At 38.9% G+C, this 15,970-nt stretch overlaps 1 protein-coding gene across 1 annotated transcript in view; it reads right to left on the bottom strand.

The window, feature by feature from the left end:
- Window positions 1–15,970, bottom strand: part of CPED1 (cadherin like and PC-esterase domain containing 1) — a 156,702-nt gene that overhangs the window by 103,738 nt on the left and 36,994 nt on the right. Inside the window, exons 5-6 of the mRNA XM_013956493.2 lie at window positions 3,734–3,890; window positions 2,064–2,232 (exon numbers count right to left, since the gene is read on the bottom strand). Coding sequence (XP_013811947.2) covers window positions 2,064–2,232; window positions 3,734–3,890 — 326 coding nt within the window. The remainder of the gene's footprint in view (window positions 1–2,063; window positions 2,233–3,733; window positions 3,891–15,970) is intronic.

Here is a 15,970-nt window from a genome sequence, read left to right as displayed (position 1 = left end):
CCTTCACACTAGAGTTGACAGATATTGACTGCTTAGAAATATACTGGATCAGATTCCTTGGCTGGGGCAAATACACATAGCTCCACTAGCTAGTTCAGGAAAGCAGATCGCTGTGCTGTCATTGTATGTCTTGCTGGCAACATCTGACAGCTCCATGAAGCTTATTTGAAACTTGCTATAATCTCATCCCAAAGGATATCACTGTTTAATTTAAACCCCCTCACAAGTATCGTCTTCTGACGACATCTAGCACCTCCTGCCTGATGCCTCTGCCTCAAGTGCAGAAGCCTCATTATGATTTTCCCAGTAGGGCTATCAGTGAATTTCAGCTGCTGGATTACACAGTGTCTCACTTTTAGAGACTACCTGACTCCTCCCAGGATCTTTATAGGGCGCATGGTTTATGCTTAGAGACAGTCTTATACATCCTGTTCTCCATCATTTTGTTAATATATATTTAAATCTATACATCACTACAAACATACTTTCTCTGGTGCCTAATTTTTGTGTAATTCTTGCCATTTTGACAAGCCTGTCTAAAGTTGTGGAAGATATAATACCATAGAAGCAGTAACCAGATTGGAACAACTGTATATGTGCTGCTGCTTCTATCTATCATTTTTATTGCTTCTTCAGCTGCCAGAGTGCTCTGTAAATGGTGTCTGGCATCCCTTTCAGCAGACTTCTCTCAGAAGGGATTATTTTCCAGAGCCATACTGCGTTTACTAATGACTATTCACCTTTAAAGTAGTTCCTACTTCAGACATGATAGTGAAATGCTGGACATTGTGGTATGTTAATAAACATAAAACAAAACTGAACTTCAAGGTTTGTAAGTGGGGAGTGGTCTTCCTAAGTGTAAATAGAAGAACTGCAAAATATTATGGTTCTGTGGACTTCCACAGCTTCTGAAGAGGTAAAGAAAGGGATGCAGGCTCCTCTCACCTAATTCTGGTCATCTAAAATGTAGGCACCTTCCCTAACGTAGTCATAGCCCTGGGAAGGGAACAAATATTTTTAGGAGGAAACTCATCTCATTCTAAAATTAGTGCTTAATTTAGGTGGGATGATTTGTTCTCTACAGGTGTCTGTTTCTCCAATAACCAGAATTAGAGATTAGATAATGAGCTTAGACTAGACACCTTTTTAAATAGCTAAAATTGCAGAACACTACAAGGCTGGCACCATCAAAAGAGTCCTGACAGTGATTTACACTGATTTGAACCCAAGACCAGCTCCTAACCCAAGCAGCTTATATGGGACCCCTCCTCAGGTGCTGCAGTAGACCTGTATGGGACCTTGAGATATCACCTCTACTTTGTGACCTTATTCCTTCAGAAGGAAAGGAGCCACAGAACTATAGTTCCTTCATGAAGAGCTGCCATGTTGCAAGTTCAAGCATAGTTAGTTGCTGAAAGAAAAAAGGAATGGGAAGGTACACTTGGTAATCTGCAGTATTGCTGAGCAAACTAGACATGGAGAGAGAGGAGTCTCTCCAGCCACTTGGAGATGTCCAAAGTTAATCCAATTAAAGCAGCTGTGAAACATCCATCTTCATAAAACCTAGAGACCATGGGAAGCCAATCCTCTCCATGGTACACTTCCCTCCCCTTATTTGGAAGTGCCCTGACCCTCTTTGATTCTGTTTTACTGCACCTAAAAAAGAAGTCTAAACAAACCATTTTAAATATTTACTTTCCTTTTTCACAACACTGTCAACACTTGGGCAAAAGATGTTACAACACGACAGCACCCCCACAGCTGCGCTTTAGAGAAAACTTCAACCTTGCAACTGCTGTCAAATGTCAGCGATAAAAATTGGCATTGAAGCAAGCAAACCTCAGGGTCCTTCATAACCCTCACTGCGTAGGCTGGCTCTTCCCTCCTTCACGAATCAAACCCCTCTCTTTCTGAGGAATAAAAGCTGTATATGAGGAGAATATTCACTGTCAGCTGGGGACTGCAAATAAGGAAGGGGGAAAAGTGAAGAACCATATTATCTGTTTTTTTGTCTCCACACTTTGCCTGAAAGAGCGGAACAATTAGGAAATGAGGTGTTTTACCTTTACAGAAAAGTGCTTCTTCTTGGGTGGATGCCAGACAGTGCCAGCTGAATGAATGAAAGCCCGCAAAGGTGTTAAGGATGTGACTAGCACATATGCTTTGATGATGACAGAAAGGTCTTGAGCTTTAAGGATGTCCTTGTGGTCTCGTGGAGCTGATAGCTGATTCCTGGAAAGTAATAATAATTACACATGGCATTATGGAAGTGCTGTTGCAATCTCTGTCAAAAAGAAAATGAGCTATAAGAATACAGAAATTAGAGGAGAAAATAATTGCCTTTTTTCCCTAGTTAAGTAACACAGCAGGTGAAACCAAGCTGTCTAGAACAGTGCTTTACATCAAGTCTTTTTCATGCTTTCAGTATTTTTTAATCTTAATTCCCAGACATAGAAAGTAACTATGTTAGAAAGGAATTATGGTAGAGACCACATAAGGGTAAATGTATTGTGGGCATGTTGTAAATATTGTAAAAGCAATCATTACTAGCCCAGGACATTCAGAGTGGTGGTTAAAATATTAAAGAAATTCAAGAAGCTGAAGTAACAGAAATGCATAATCAAAGTACCCCAAATTAACACTGATTTGTAGTGATGTCAGAAAAAAAAAATCTATGGAAAGACTGCACTATGATAAGCACTTTCTTCAATTTAATAGAAGGCCACAAACATGTGGGTACTGAATGCTTCAGCAAGGAAAGTCACGAGCTATGATTCCAAATATTATGATAGATTATGACACCTAGAAAAAGCACTTAATAAATCAGCTAATCATAAAAGAATTATCCAAGCTAACTTTGATTTGGGAGTGACATGGCTGTCTAGATATTGGCCTACTGCTCCCATAGTTTGTACAAAAAGAATCAGCTATAGAAAGAGGGGGGAAAAAAATGAAAAATACCCAAGGAAAAATCTATTGCTTAAAAGCTCATTATTTGGGGAAATTTGAGCTATGCTTGGGTATATTGACAAATGAGGTTATTATTCTGTCTGTTAAAAACTCTGAATATCAATCTACCTCATAACAAAAGAAATAAGAAGATGAATATATGGGTCTCTAAGGCTGTGATTAGTGGTAAAAGACACAGGAATCTTGTGCTCTTCTCCCATTTCTGTGTAATCTTTGGCAAGACATAGCTTTTCTACACCTCAGTTTTGCCATCTGTTAAGGGAGTTTAATAATATCTATCTTAAAGAGATTTGTTTTCTTTCCCCTAAAAAATGGTAGGGACCCAGACCATACTATTTGTGTGATACTGTAATGTAAGAAGCAACATTAGGACAGCCAGTTCTCAAATACTTCTTAGTGCCTCACTTAATGGAAGATCTCTCTGTAAAGGAATATATATGTCTGTGGTAGGGGTAAGGCAAGAATGGGAACAGGAAATGACTCAGCCAGTAAGAAACCTAAACATTCAGGGCTGTCCATGGATCTGTATTTAACTACTAGGTAGATAAGATGTTTAAATGCCCTTAGCATAAAGGCTTAGGTTTTCATGTACAAAGCAGGTACAAGCTTGGCTATTACAGAAACAAAAAGTATAAAAGATATGACACATATAAGTGCTCCTTCCGTTGTGGTCTTGAATCTTGCTATATTCTGCTTCCCCATAATGCAATGAAATGCATTATGAAACACAAACAGTTCATGATAGTGTGGTATCACATCTTACAGCTGTGCACTGTTGGTCTGGTTCCACAAGTACCACGGATGGGCAGCATGTGTCTTGTCATTGCTTTCCCAACTCTGAGACATTTTGCTTGTGGTGCTGGCCTTTGACAGCCCAGGCTGACCAGAGCATTCTGGGGTGGCAATTGGGAGGTACAATTCTGAAAAAGTTCCAAGAGAATAAAAAAGAAAGTCAGTAGGGCATCCAAAGGAGAAGGCATTTCCTGCTGCTAAGAACAAAATGCATAAAACACAACAGGTAGAGAGGAGCTACCAGAGTCAGCTGAAATTGTAAAATAACAAGTGCTTAGACTATAAACCCTTTTGGATCTGCTAGCAAAGAGATTTACACTCACCAAGCATCCCCTTCCAGCTGCAAACTCAGAGCGTTAGCTGTAACTCTCACTTTATATGTGTATGTACATGAGTGCTGCATATGAAAAAGCATTCCCTTCCCCCCTTCCTCTAAAAATAAATCCTTTATTTCTAGATACAGAAGTGTTTCTCACACTGCTCTAATTACAACTGATGTTGATGGGACATTTATCTGAATAAGGACCAAGGGACTTTGCTGCAGTAATCATGCAATCAGCTCAGCTCAACTCAGTAAATAACAATATACCCTTGTTCTAGATTCATAGCTTAAGGCTAGACTTTGTTGGTTACTGAAATCTACGGGTGGATGAGTTTTGCCACTGAATGCAGTGGGAGCAGGACTGAAGTACCAGAGTCCTCAAGATTACTGAGTCATGTGAATATTAATAGTAATCAAAATATTGTGATGTGATATCAATCAGTGGGGTGGTGTGTGTTTTCTGTTTTTACTGTGCTGATAAAAAGGTACAAAGCCCTTACATTATGTCATTATTTCATGCAGGGTGGTTTTCATTAACTCTATCACACTTCACTTTAGACATTTCAAATTCTTAAGTAATAGTCAGGGAAAAGTCAAGCTGTTCACAGACCTCATTACTTATCCTTTTAATGTCATACTGCACTATGCTATCTTATTAAGTTATTTGTATAGCTTCTCTTTCAATGCAGGTAGTCTCCATTTTGGTACATGAAATTAAATATAAAACTGAATTGTATTTATGGTGATGAGGTGTGAGCAGCCATTCAAGGAAAAAAAACTATTCATTTTCATACAATTCCTGTTAAAATACCATTTTGATGGTCTATGTTTATTTACTGCTCATTAGATCAGATCAGTTCAGCCTTTCAAGCTCAACTGGGATCTAAAATTAATCTGGTCCTTTGCCTTACATGCACCATTCAGCAGGAGTAAAGATTTTACTAATCAAAATCAGTCTTTTAACACAGCACCTCATAAGATTATACACTCATTGGCATCTTTGTGTCTGTGTTATGCACTATAATTTATTTGAACTTTGTTTACTGATGGTACAGAGGCAAAACCAACTACTGTTTGTCTACATGGCTGTGTAGTGGTAACAGGAATAAACTCCCATCGAGTCATTTATTTAGCAGACTTGATTCTGAATATGCGCAGTGAGCAGACCTACTAAATCAAGTCCATATTCACCATGTAAAGAGAAAACGGCATTTCACTATGGCAATTTTCAAAGGTCCCACTGCACCTATTCCTATGTGTCATTTTAGCTACCTAACTGAAGTGCCTGTGTTAGCAATCTAGCATTTTTAGGCTTCATCTTTAGAGAGAAACCAATCCTCAGAGCACTAAGAAAAATACTGGTTCTGAACTGCCTTCTGGAAAGATCTCTTTTTCATTGACTATGCAAACTAAGCTACTTTCTTGGAACTGCTAATAATTCCCAGAGGATAAAGTCTGATTATACAGTTTTGGTGTTCAGGCAAAACAGAATTATTAAAATCCCATACAGGCCCATCACAGTACATGGATGACTTCAGAGATCTCTCACTGATTTATTTTTACATTGGTGAAAAAAAGAAAAAGAAAAAGATGCACCCCTCCAGTGTTGTAGCTATCTACAGAGTTAGAAGAACAACTACACCCTGTTCCACTGTATCTTGGTACCAATACATCCATCAGGAAAAGCCCAGCACAGACTCGAGTTCAAAACTCATGACATTGGTCTTCAAACAGCAAGACAACAGTCTACCAACCATGAGCGGGATCAAAGTCACACAAAACTCACTGAAGTCCATGACAGCAATCCAGGCTAACAACTTTTGAGTACTGACTGGGAGATGCAGATCAGAGAGAGATCCTATGTTGATGGCTACAGCATACAATTGAAAGGAAGCACAACTGTGGTTCCAGACCAAGCTTCCTATAACATACACACCTTTTACATTAAGCCATAGCTATGCAACAACATTAACAGAACTATGGAAAGGACAAGAATGAGAGGTCTTCTCTCCCCCACGGAGCTTCTGAAAATGCTATATTTTGCTAACTGAAATGCTATCTGAAAATGCTCAGATCTGAAAAACTATATTTTGTCAAAGATGCACATTTTTCAGGAATTGCTTTAGTTAAAATGACTGTGATGCTGAGAAAGGGGAAACACACAAAAAATAATTTTCTTATTTAAAATGAAGCCAATATTTCAATTAAAATAAGAACAGGGCAGCAGAGAACAGCTGTTCAGATTGTCACTCAAGAGAAAGGAGAAAATGTTTTTTCTTTTTAAAATATGTTCTTAATTGTACTGCTAGGGCAACAACTAACCAACATGGTATTAGCTCACAACTCTGAGTTTGAAAAGAATGAAATAAGTTTTGTACCTATATTTAACTCTTTTAAATCAGAGATTTAGCTGTTTTGAGAAAATACAAAAGTTTACTTTGACATTAATTGATTTTTCACTACGTAGCAAACCATTTACTGGAGCAGAATAAAAAAAAAATGGGTAGGGACAGAAGAAAAATAGAACTGTCCTGAAATTCTCAAACCACTGGGGAGAAACCCCTTAGTACTATGATAAGTCATTGGAAACTGGCCTTGGGGTAAGGAAAAAAAAAAAAAAAACACCTATCTCTCAAAGAAGAGAAGGTTAGACAAATTCAGAGCTTCAGTTATCAGTATGGAGAAGAAAAAAGGAGGCAAAGTTCCTAAATTATTCCTCATGCTACAGATAATCCTATTTGCATGGTGCTTTACACACCTCTACTGGTTTTCTATTAGCATTTGCCTGGGAAGGAGCCACCACAGTGTGGCTGGAAGAAGGAGAAAGGGGAAGAAGATGTCGCAAGACACTTCCTCCTTTGAGATGACATAGAGCATGCACATCGTCAGCCAGAGCTAATGAGGGAAGACAATCCCTTACTTTGGTAAACATACTCCTAGTAATCAATGAATATAATTATAATAATAATAAAAATATGTCCTTAGTGCTCAAATGCAGCACACTCAGCTGGATCAGTTCTAATAGCAACTCTTCCCCTGCTCTTGCACTCAAAAGTCGTAATAGTGCTTGTTAGAGCTGTAAATTTGTTAATCAACATTATTATCAATGAAAATTAGCCTGCAATGCCATTACTGTTTGTAGTAATTAACATGTTTTTCCATCTTGAAATCACTCTACAAACTGTTGTTAATTAACCAATCCTTCTGAAGTGTGGAAATAACATCAACATCTTATAATAGAAGAGGTGAGGATGGCTCAACAGTTGATTTGTGTCAGTCAGTTTGAGAAACCAAATTAGAAATTCCAGAATCCTAGTCTCATGCCCAGATAACCAGACTACATTCCCTCTTTCAAAAATCCAGATCTTAGTATCAGTTATTTTTTGTAGCACAGACTTTTAAGATCAAAAAAAATATATAGGTAAACTAGAAATGAACATTCTCCCATTTTAAAATGGCTATGCAGTAATTAAAAGGCTATTCAAACTGTTGTTTTTTCTGAGGAGAAGTTGTAGGCTTTGCCAGTCTGCTACTATTTGTAATGACCTATTGCAAAGCAAGAACCTTAAACTGGATACCAGCTTTTAGTTTGAATGAAAACACATCACTTCCTTGAAATTCTGACTGGAAGAAGGCTTCTTATGCTGACATCTCTGAAAGGGTACAGCTAAAAACCCTGATTTGAAGCACTTTACCGATCTCCACCTTAAAAATCTCTTCTCTGTCTGCCTAGGGTGTTCTCTGTGATGCCTTTATAACTGGTAAGGAAATTTTCTTCCCAGTTGAATTCACACATTAGCTCTGAAGCCACAGCAGTAGGTAAAAGATAGATCAGAGACATACACACAGCTGGTGGGGTAAGGAAGGGCATATGTGAAAGGGAGATATAAGATCCAGCAAAGCAAGTCAACACCGATAGATCAAAAAAAATAGAGTGCCCCTTTTTTACATGAACTGGAGGTAGATTTTGTCCTGTCAACTGCAATCTATTGAAGTACCACAGAGTCAAACAGATCAGTGGACAGCAACAGCAACTATACTGATATCTAATGAGGGAGGCCTTTCAAATATTTTATAAGGATATGATTGTTGCCTCCCCCCCTTCTCTGGCTCCCAAGTTATTTACTCATCTTTGGCTCAGAGTTCTTGAGTGTTACATGAGATTCAACACATGCAGAATAAAGAATAGCTGATTTAAGAGTTAACAACATGTGGCTGAGCAAAAGGTTTACCAATAGCTAGAAGTACTTTTGGACAAATTAAGACTCCCTGGAGCACACCAGATAATTGTTTACATGGCTGTTGCCAAACATATACATGCACTGCTGGTGAATAGAATGCTTAGGTTAATTGAACATGTGGTGATCTGCAAAGGTAGTTAATTCAACAGGAGAAGTTTCTACTGGCTGAACTAGGCAAGTAACACTGAATTGAAAGAAAAGGAAACAGAAGACAAATTAGATGTGTCCTTTTCTTTATCCTTTATGTTTTAATATCCCTGGATGTTACAAGGAGAGTTGCAGTACGGTTTTATTGGTTAATTTTTTTTTTCTTTGTTCAAGCTCTAAAGAGGCTATATGTGACACATTTCAACTGCAGAGCAAGGAACAGTTAAGACTTCTGTCTCTGTGGGAAAAAGGTCGTTTTGTTTCTAAACTGCCCATCAACTGTCAGAAACATTTCAAGAGCATTTGTGTCACCTTTGGAAGCTCATGGTTGTTTCATGAAGCACAAAGCCGGAGATAGGATGAAACTGAAGTACGGTGCAGTGCTTTGTTCTGAGCCCAGTATATTCTTAATTTTTTTCATATAGGACATCATAAGCTCAGAACATTTATACTTGCAGAGTCTTCCTCTAATTGCTTTTCTTTTAAGAAGGAAAATCATCTCTTTAGAACCTGAAAGGACATTAATCCTGGAACTGTATGGGAGATTTTCCATCTGCATAGAAATCTTCTGAACTTCTTCCTAGATTTTCATAGTGGCAGTTTGTCTCTAGCAAGAGCTCAGATTCTCTAATACAGGAAAAAAGGAGAAAATGGTAATCATCTCACATAAATTCCCAGCAGTTGCTGATACAGAATAATATTCAGAAAGGACTGGTAACAGGTTGTCTCTGCCTGCCTACTAAGCTTGCACACTGGAAGGGCATCTAGGTGTGTTGGAAGAACTTTACATTGCATCCTGCACCTTGATCATTCATCTGCCTGACTGGTATGGGCAGCTGGAGCACACAGAGCTTATTTCTGAAAGGGACTGGGCAAACTGGATTGCTTACAACCTAGTCATCTTCAGGTATTTACAGATGGGTGATTTTCCAGGCTTTGTAAGCTTGAAAGGCGTGTTAAACAGCTGCAAAGATTGATCCACATCAGGAAGCATTTAAAAAGCTTTCATAGAGTCTTAGGCAGGTTCCTGAACACCTCCAGATCTAGGGAATTATGGTCTAAATAAAGCCTACTATCTAGTACCTTTTGCTCAGTTATGTATAGCATGCATAGTAGCCTGCTTTAATGTGTATAACCATGGACATGATTACCATTAAAAGTTCATTTTTCCAGTGTTGATTTCAGAGGCTGGATGGTATTAGTTGGACTACTACCCATCCGGAGTTTGAGATCATTGCAGGCTTGTCACAGAAAGCAGACCCTTTCCATTTAACTGCCTTTTGTTAAACATTTGACCCATCTCATGAAAAGATTCTAAAACAAAGATTAGTATTTTCCTGTGGTTTACACATTATGCCTGAAGGCTGCTAAAGAAAGAGAAAGAACATGTAACTCAGAGTTTTACAACCTATGCATTTAGAAAAGGGATGGCTTTGAAACTCAAAAGGAGGTGCTGAGTATGTGAAGGAAGCTAGGAAGCCTATGGGTAATTCTGGCCCCAGTGAAGTCCTGGCAACATTTCCATTAATTTCACAGGAATGGGATTTCTTGCTTGATACTTAACACTCTTGTGATGATTTTTACACCTTTTCTTTAGCTTCATGTGTAATGTGCACATTTCTGCATGTTCAACATCCCAGCCACTACTGAATATTGATTTAGCTGTCATTAAAAGGGTTTCATATTCAAAAACCGCAGTGAGCTCTCCCTCTCTAACACATTTAATGTCAAAGTATCCCACACTGAATACTGAGAATGGAGACACCTCCAGCTATTAGTTATTGCTGGAAATTTAGACAGTGGCTACATAAAATACACTTAGTATCGAGAAAAAAAGCAATTTATAGTAAAGCAGATCTAGATGGAAAAGAAGTTAAACTGTGAATTGGAATCCATGTCTAGAAAACACCTGTGAAGTTTCAGTGATAAAGACAACCACACAACAGCACACCATTTTCAAATGTATGTGTTGTTTACTTCCCCCTCTAAAAACATCAGCAAACACAGCTTCAGCTTAGATTAATCATTTACCATGCTTGTTGCTTCTCTGTTTTGGCAGATGTGTAGCAAAAAGTATGTATTAAATACAATCTTTGCTTCTTCATTCCTAAAGTATCCTCACAGTTAAAAGATAGATTTTTCAATATCTTCCAGAAGGGCTTGATCCTGTGCATACACCCTTCATACTACAACTTAAGTTTACTGGTAAGCTATAAAACACTGGAAGAAGTGACTCAGTGAAAACACTGGCTGTTACGTGATTAGATCCACAACCATCATTCTGTACTAGTAACAAAGTAGAAGATATAATAGTATGTGACTGAAGGCCAAGTAATTAAATTCATTTAGCTGCTTTACTTCTTTTCTGTCTCCTCATATTAATTGTTACCACAGAAGTATGTTTTTGTCCCAGATGAGATCTGACCCTGTTTTAAAACAGAGAACATCCTGCCCCAAGTAGTCTATAATCAAATTAACATCAAAAAAGACAAATGTTGATTTCGTTGGCCATTCCTGAGGCTCCTAGCAAAAAAGTAATGGACACAAAACTGATCACTACTCACATGTAGACATTTTTAAGGGCCAGTTGGCAAAAGAACATCACTCTTCAAAGAAGCATGTTCCCGTTGCAGAGATGTTGAATTATTGAAACAGAAATTTCATCTATAATTTCTCTCTCACATAGGTGGCTCCACAGGGATTCCTGGATCCAAGGATCAAGTATCTGGTAGAGGTGACAGTCAGCCAGAGCAGCTGCATGTGAGAGCAGCTGTAAGCAGTGTTGCAATTTGATTACAGCTGACCAGCCGCTTACTGCCTGCTACAAAATCACAGCTGAGAGCCCTGGGACAGTGAGAGAAGAGGAAGGCTGCCACTCAGCCTCAGTTCCTGATGTCAGATAGCAACATGATCCAAACCAAAGACAGTAAAGAAAAGCAAGTAACACTGCTGCAACTGTGTTGCTAGCTACCATCTAATAAAGCAGCCAGTGCTAAAGGAGCATGATAAGCTCTGTGACTGTACTGTGCCCTTGCTTCCTTCTTTACCCTCTGTCGCCACATTGCCTGCTAGCTCCAGAGTAACTCAGGGACGCTGCGGAAAGGCAGGTGCAGATTTGCCAGGCAGGGGGAGAGCAAGGCTGAGGGGCATTAACTCCTCAGTCAGCACCAGACAGTAAACATATCACATATTGAGATCACAGTCACACAGCTGTACTGTGTACATCTCCTTGCTTTCCTGCCCAACCATTTTCATTAGGATTGTGTCTACCTCAAATCCATCCATGTGATAAACACTGTTAGCCAACCCCACAGGCTAGCAAGTGAGCATGCAGGATTTGTAGACACTAATAAAGCACGTGACTAATGACACTAATAAAGAGAAATCCATAAGGGAGGCATAAAGCAAAAGTATTACTTTAAAAAGAATCACTGATTTGGATGGGCAAAGAAGAACAGCCATGAATGGCACAGGCTGGGCCCTGGCATAGAAGCAAGACAAATCCTTATGCAGAAATACAGACTAGTTCAGGTTGCTTAGGGAACAGGAAAATCAGGCAGACTGTTTCAATGCTGTATGCATTCCCACTATTTTCCTGGGCAAAACCTGTGAAAGACAATGCTTGCTGTGCATATATCAGGATGTCTTTCCTGTGCACTAAACTGAGTACAGGCTATTGGGATTCTCTTCACTTTGTGGACCTTCATCCTCTCCATCACTGAGGAGACAGAGTAGTTCCATCCAAGCCTAGTCCTGACCCTACCTGCGGTGGGGCAGTGAGTCTAAGCACCTGAAATCCTTTTGCCAGTCATTCTTCAACCTCAGAGAGCTTCTAGATTTGGGTTATTTGCAGGAAAATTTGATTCACAGGTTCCGGCAACAGCTGCAGCTCTACTGACCTGGGCAATAAATGCCAGGAGCTTTTCTTGGTCATTCAACCTCCATGCCAGAACCTCCATGTGGTCTAAACCCCATAAAATGACAAGGCGCAGACAACAGGCACCCGGTTTGAAACTCCTGTCCCAAAAGCACTGCCAAAGCAGGAGTGAAACTAATCTTTTCAGACTGAGCAGCATGCATTTATCATTCTCTTCCATACTGAATTTTAAGATCCACTATCATTTTTATGCCTCATGACAAGCCCACTGCCATGTGTGTCCATTTGCCAGCAACTGCTTTCCTCTCTTTCATTCTCCTATCGCATCCAATCTATCCACACACACTCTTTTTTGCTACCCTAAACTCATCATCCTCCAGTCTGTCTTTCCTGTCCTTTTTCTCTCCCTAGCTTCTCTCCTGCCCCTTAAAAAGGAATCATCACTGATAAGTCCATAACCTTTTCCCATACGCAAAGAATCAGTCTGAATTTTCAGTCTGGCAAAAAGATTTTCCATTAAAGAGCTGAAACAAAGAAACAAGCACAGACCTAATATTCTCCACAACTCATTCTCTTCACAGCAGCCATATTGACATAATAGGCATAAGGGAAGGGGGCATATTCTCTTATATAAAACAAACAGCTCAACTGTTTCAAAACAAAAAATTCTGGTCTAGCAATATCAACAGATAGAATAACGTGTTTAAAGAGTTTACCCTAGCACCCACTACTTATCAATACCAACATAATCATACCCACTGTAAATCCAGTAATCCCATCCTCTCAGTCTTGCTCCCTGGTATTCCTTTCTATGACTTAGTGTGTCTTTAATTAGATGATATAATTCTTAGAGCAGCAACCTGGTGTCTTCTCTTGCTCAGCAAATTGCTTGACTCCTTGGGAGGCTGACTAAATGACAAACCCAGTAATAACAAACCAACTGATCCTCTTCAACAGGAACTGGAGAGTATCCCCATGGACTCAAAGAGACAGGAGCGAAAATGTACCACTGATATGAAAAGAAATGATCTCTCATGTGGAGGAAATATTGATGAAAACTGTTTTTTCCCCAAATAATTTTAAAATTGAAAATCAGACAAATCCTAATAATCAGCAGCTTTGCTGTTGTTGGGCAGAGAGATCTGTCAGAGGATGCAAGCAAAAGAAAGAAGTGGAAAGAGCTGGCTATGTCTGATGGATGGGAGGAGATGCAGAATATCTATTTAAAGTTTGCTTTAATTTATGCCTTTTTTCTTCTTGACCACTACACTGAAATCAAATGATTTCACCTTTTGTTTGTAATTTCACCTCCTATGGGTTAATTTCAACCATAGTAAATTAGATATCACATATACAGTGATGCTGAATAGGATTAAGCTCTGGATTAAGACACTTGCACTTTGATGTCTATACAAAGACTATTCTGTGTGTGCCAGGATCTAAGTTCCTATTATAGTTAATGGAGATCTAGCTGATACAGTCAGTGTAGTCTAGAGAGCAATATCAGCTAACCCTAAACTATGCTGGTATTGTCTGGTGAACTAAATACTCTTTGGACTTTGCTAACTCTATACTGGACCTCTGTTAATTATGGGAGCTTAGATACCAACTGTTAGATTCAGCTACCCGCACACAGGCATCTATTGCCATCTAAGATACCGTAGGATATCCCTCTGAGCCTCCAGCTGGTGGTTCAGAAGGACATGGGGTCTTTGCCAAATCTGCCCATCCCACTGGCTGTCCTGGATTCCCTGGAGAGTTTCAAGTGGCATGAACCCCTGTATTTAAATTACTACCTCTACCCCTAGAGCACACATTGATGCAGAGACACCTAGATTTAAGAGATGGATTTGTTTTTACTTTAAAACACTACTGCTAATTTTGTTCAAAGACCTTATTTACTGAATACTGAAAGGAGAGGGACCTCTGATATTTGTCTGTGCTTCAGCAGACTATACTAATCCTCCTTTACGGAGTGAATAGGAACCTCAGACCCCTAGTGCTGAGCACACATAACAACCTTGATTTCAAGGGGATTTCAGCATCAGTCATGAAGGCTTTTCCCTTGTCTGGGAAAACAGTAATAACATAAAAGTGGAATAAGATGTTTACAAATTGCCTTTACATAAAGAGGAGCAACTACTGGACAGCTTGATGTACCACATACACAGAGTGGCTTGTACCACAGTTTATGGACATCCATGAAACGTGCATATCTTAAGGGGAAAGCTCTGTGTGTGGTGAGTGCCCCTTGTGTTTGTGGTTTTGTGGTAGTAAAATAAGAAAAACTATTGCAATTGGCTTTTCTCCAAGTAGCAGGGCAAACCAGTGTGTTTCAAAGGCAGCCTGTTACAACATGAATAGGAACTAGCAATTCCTGAAGTCCTTGAAATTTTTAGAAATCTGTTCAGGTTTGTCTGAAACTGGTACTATATCAGAATACTTTCTAATTCACATTTCAGTGCAAGGGAATCAAGGCACTAGGCATCACTGAAGACATACTTATGAACTCAATCAAAACGCAATATATCACTTACATAGTATACTACGACTTAATGATAAAGAACTCTCACAGGACCCAGATAAATGTTCATTATACTGCATGTTCCTTATGATCAGTATTGACAATTTATTGCATCAGGAGAATACAAAATGTCCAATTTAAACTGAGTCTCAATACACAGTTCTTTATGGAGAACACTTCACATAGGTTTTAAATATTGATCAGTCTTTAAAGGAAACAGTAAAAAATACTAAAAGGGAAAATTCAGTATGCTCAGGTTAGGAACCATTTCAACTTTAGCCAAGCATCTAAAAGCCAAGCATTCAATCTAAGCTACTTGTCTAGGGACCATTTACTGTCTGTGGTGAGAGGTAATTGGATAATTAGTACCTCCAGAGGGTAATTCAACCCAACTTATTTCAAACCCATAATTTAGAACAAAATGAATCATTCTTTGAAGATGCCCCTCTCTCTCCACTGACTTTAAGGAAAGGCAGTCTGACTAGATATCTAACTTCTAAACGGTTAAACAAGATGTGATGAATCCTACCCTTATGTGATAAATATAGCATATATATAAAAGGCGGGGAAAAAAAAGAAAGAAAATCAGACCAAACAACCTGCCTAACATGGCTAAAAACTAAAGTAATAAATGTTGGGGTTTTGTTATCGCATTATTATAAACAAGGATTTCTTATAAGCCAAGTTTATATAGTGAAGTTAGATAATAAATCAAAAACAGCACTGATGCTGGATATTTAGTGGTGTAAGTGGGATCAGAATGAGTCTCTCTGCAGTTTAAACAGACGTAATACAGTGCACAAGAGTTTTGTCCAGTTTCTGTTCAAAGCTGAATCTCACCCATAGTAAATTAGAATTCTCTGGCAACTGGCCCATAACCTTTAAACTTTTCTGGTGGATGATCTTAATATACAAAGGCTTTTTATCAGTAAATTATGTCTGGATGGGAACCAAACTCCAACTCCTACTCCTTCTCCATGCCACAACATTTTTGTAAAGCTGAACAAACATATTACATTGAACACAGGGCTCTGTAGTGTAAACACGAATACTAACATAAGATAGTCCAAAAGTAAGACACTAACAGTCTAAATTAT

This window comes from Apteryx mantelli, chromosome 1 (genome assembly GCF_036417845.1).
Source record: "Apteryx mantelli isolate bAptMan1 chromosome 1, bAptMan1.hap1, whole genome shotgun sequence".
In the NCBI taxonomy this organism is placed as follows: Eukaryota; Metazoa; Chordata; class Aves; order Apterygiformes; family Apterygidae; genus Apteryx; species Apteryx mantelli.
This window is presented reverse-complemented; position numbering and strand designations above follow the sequence as displayed.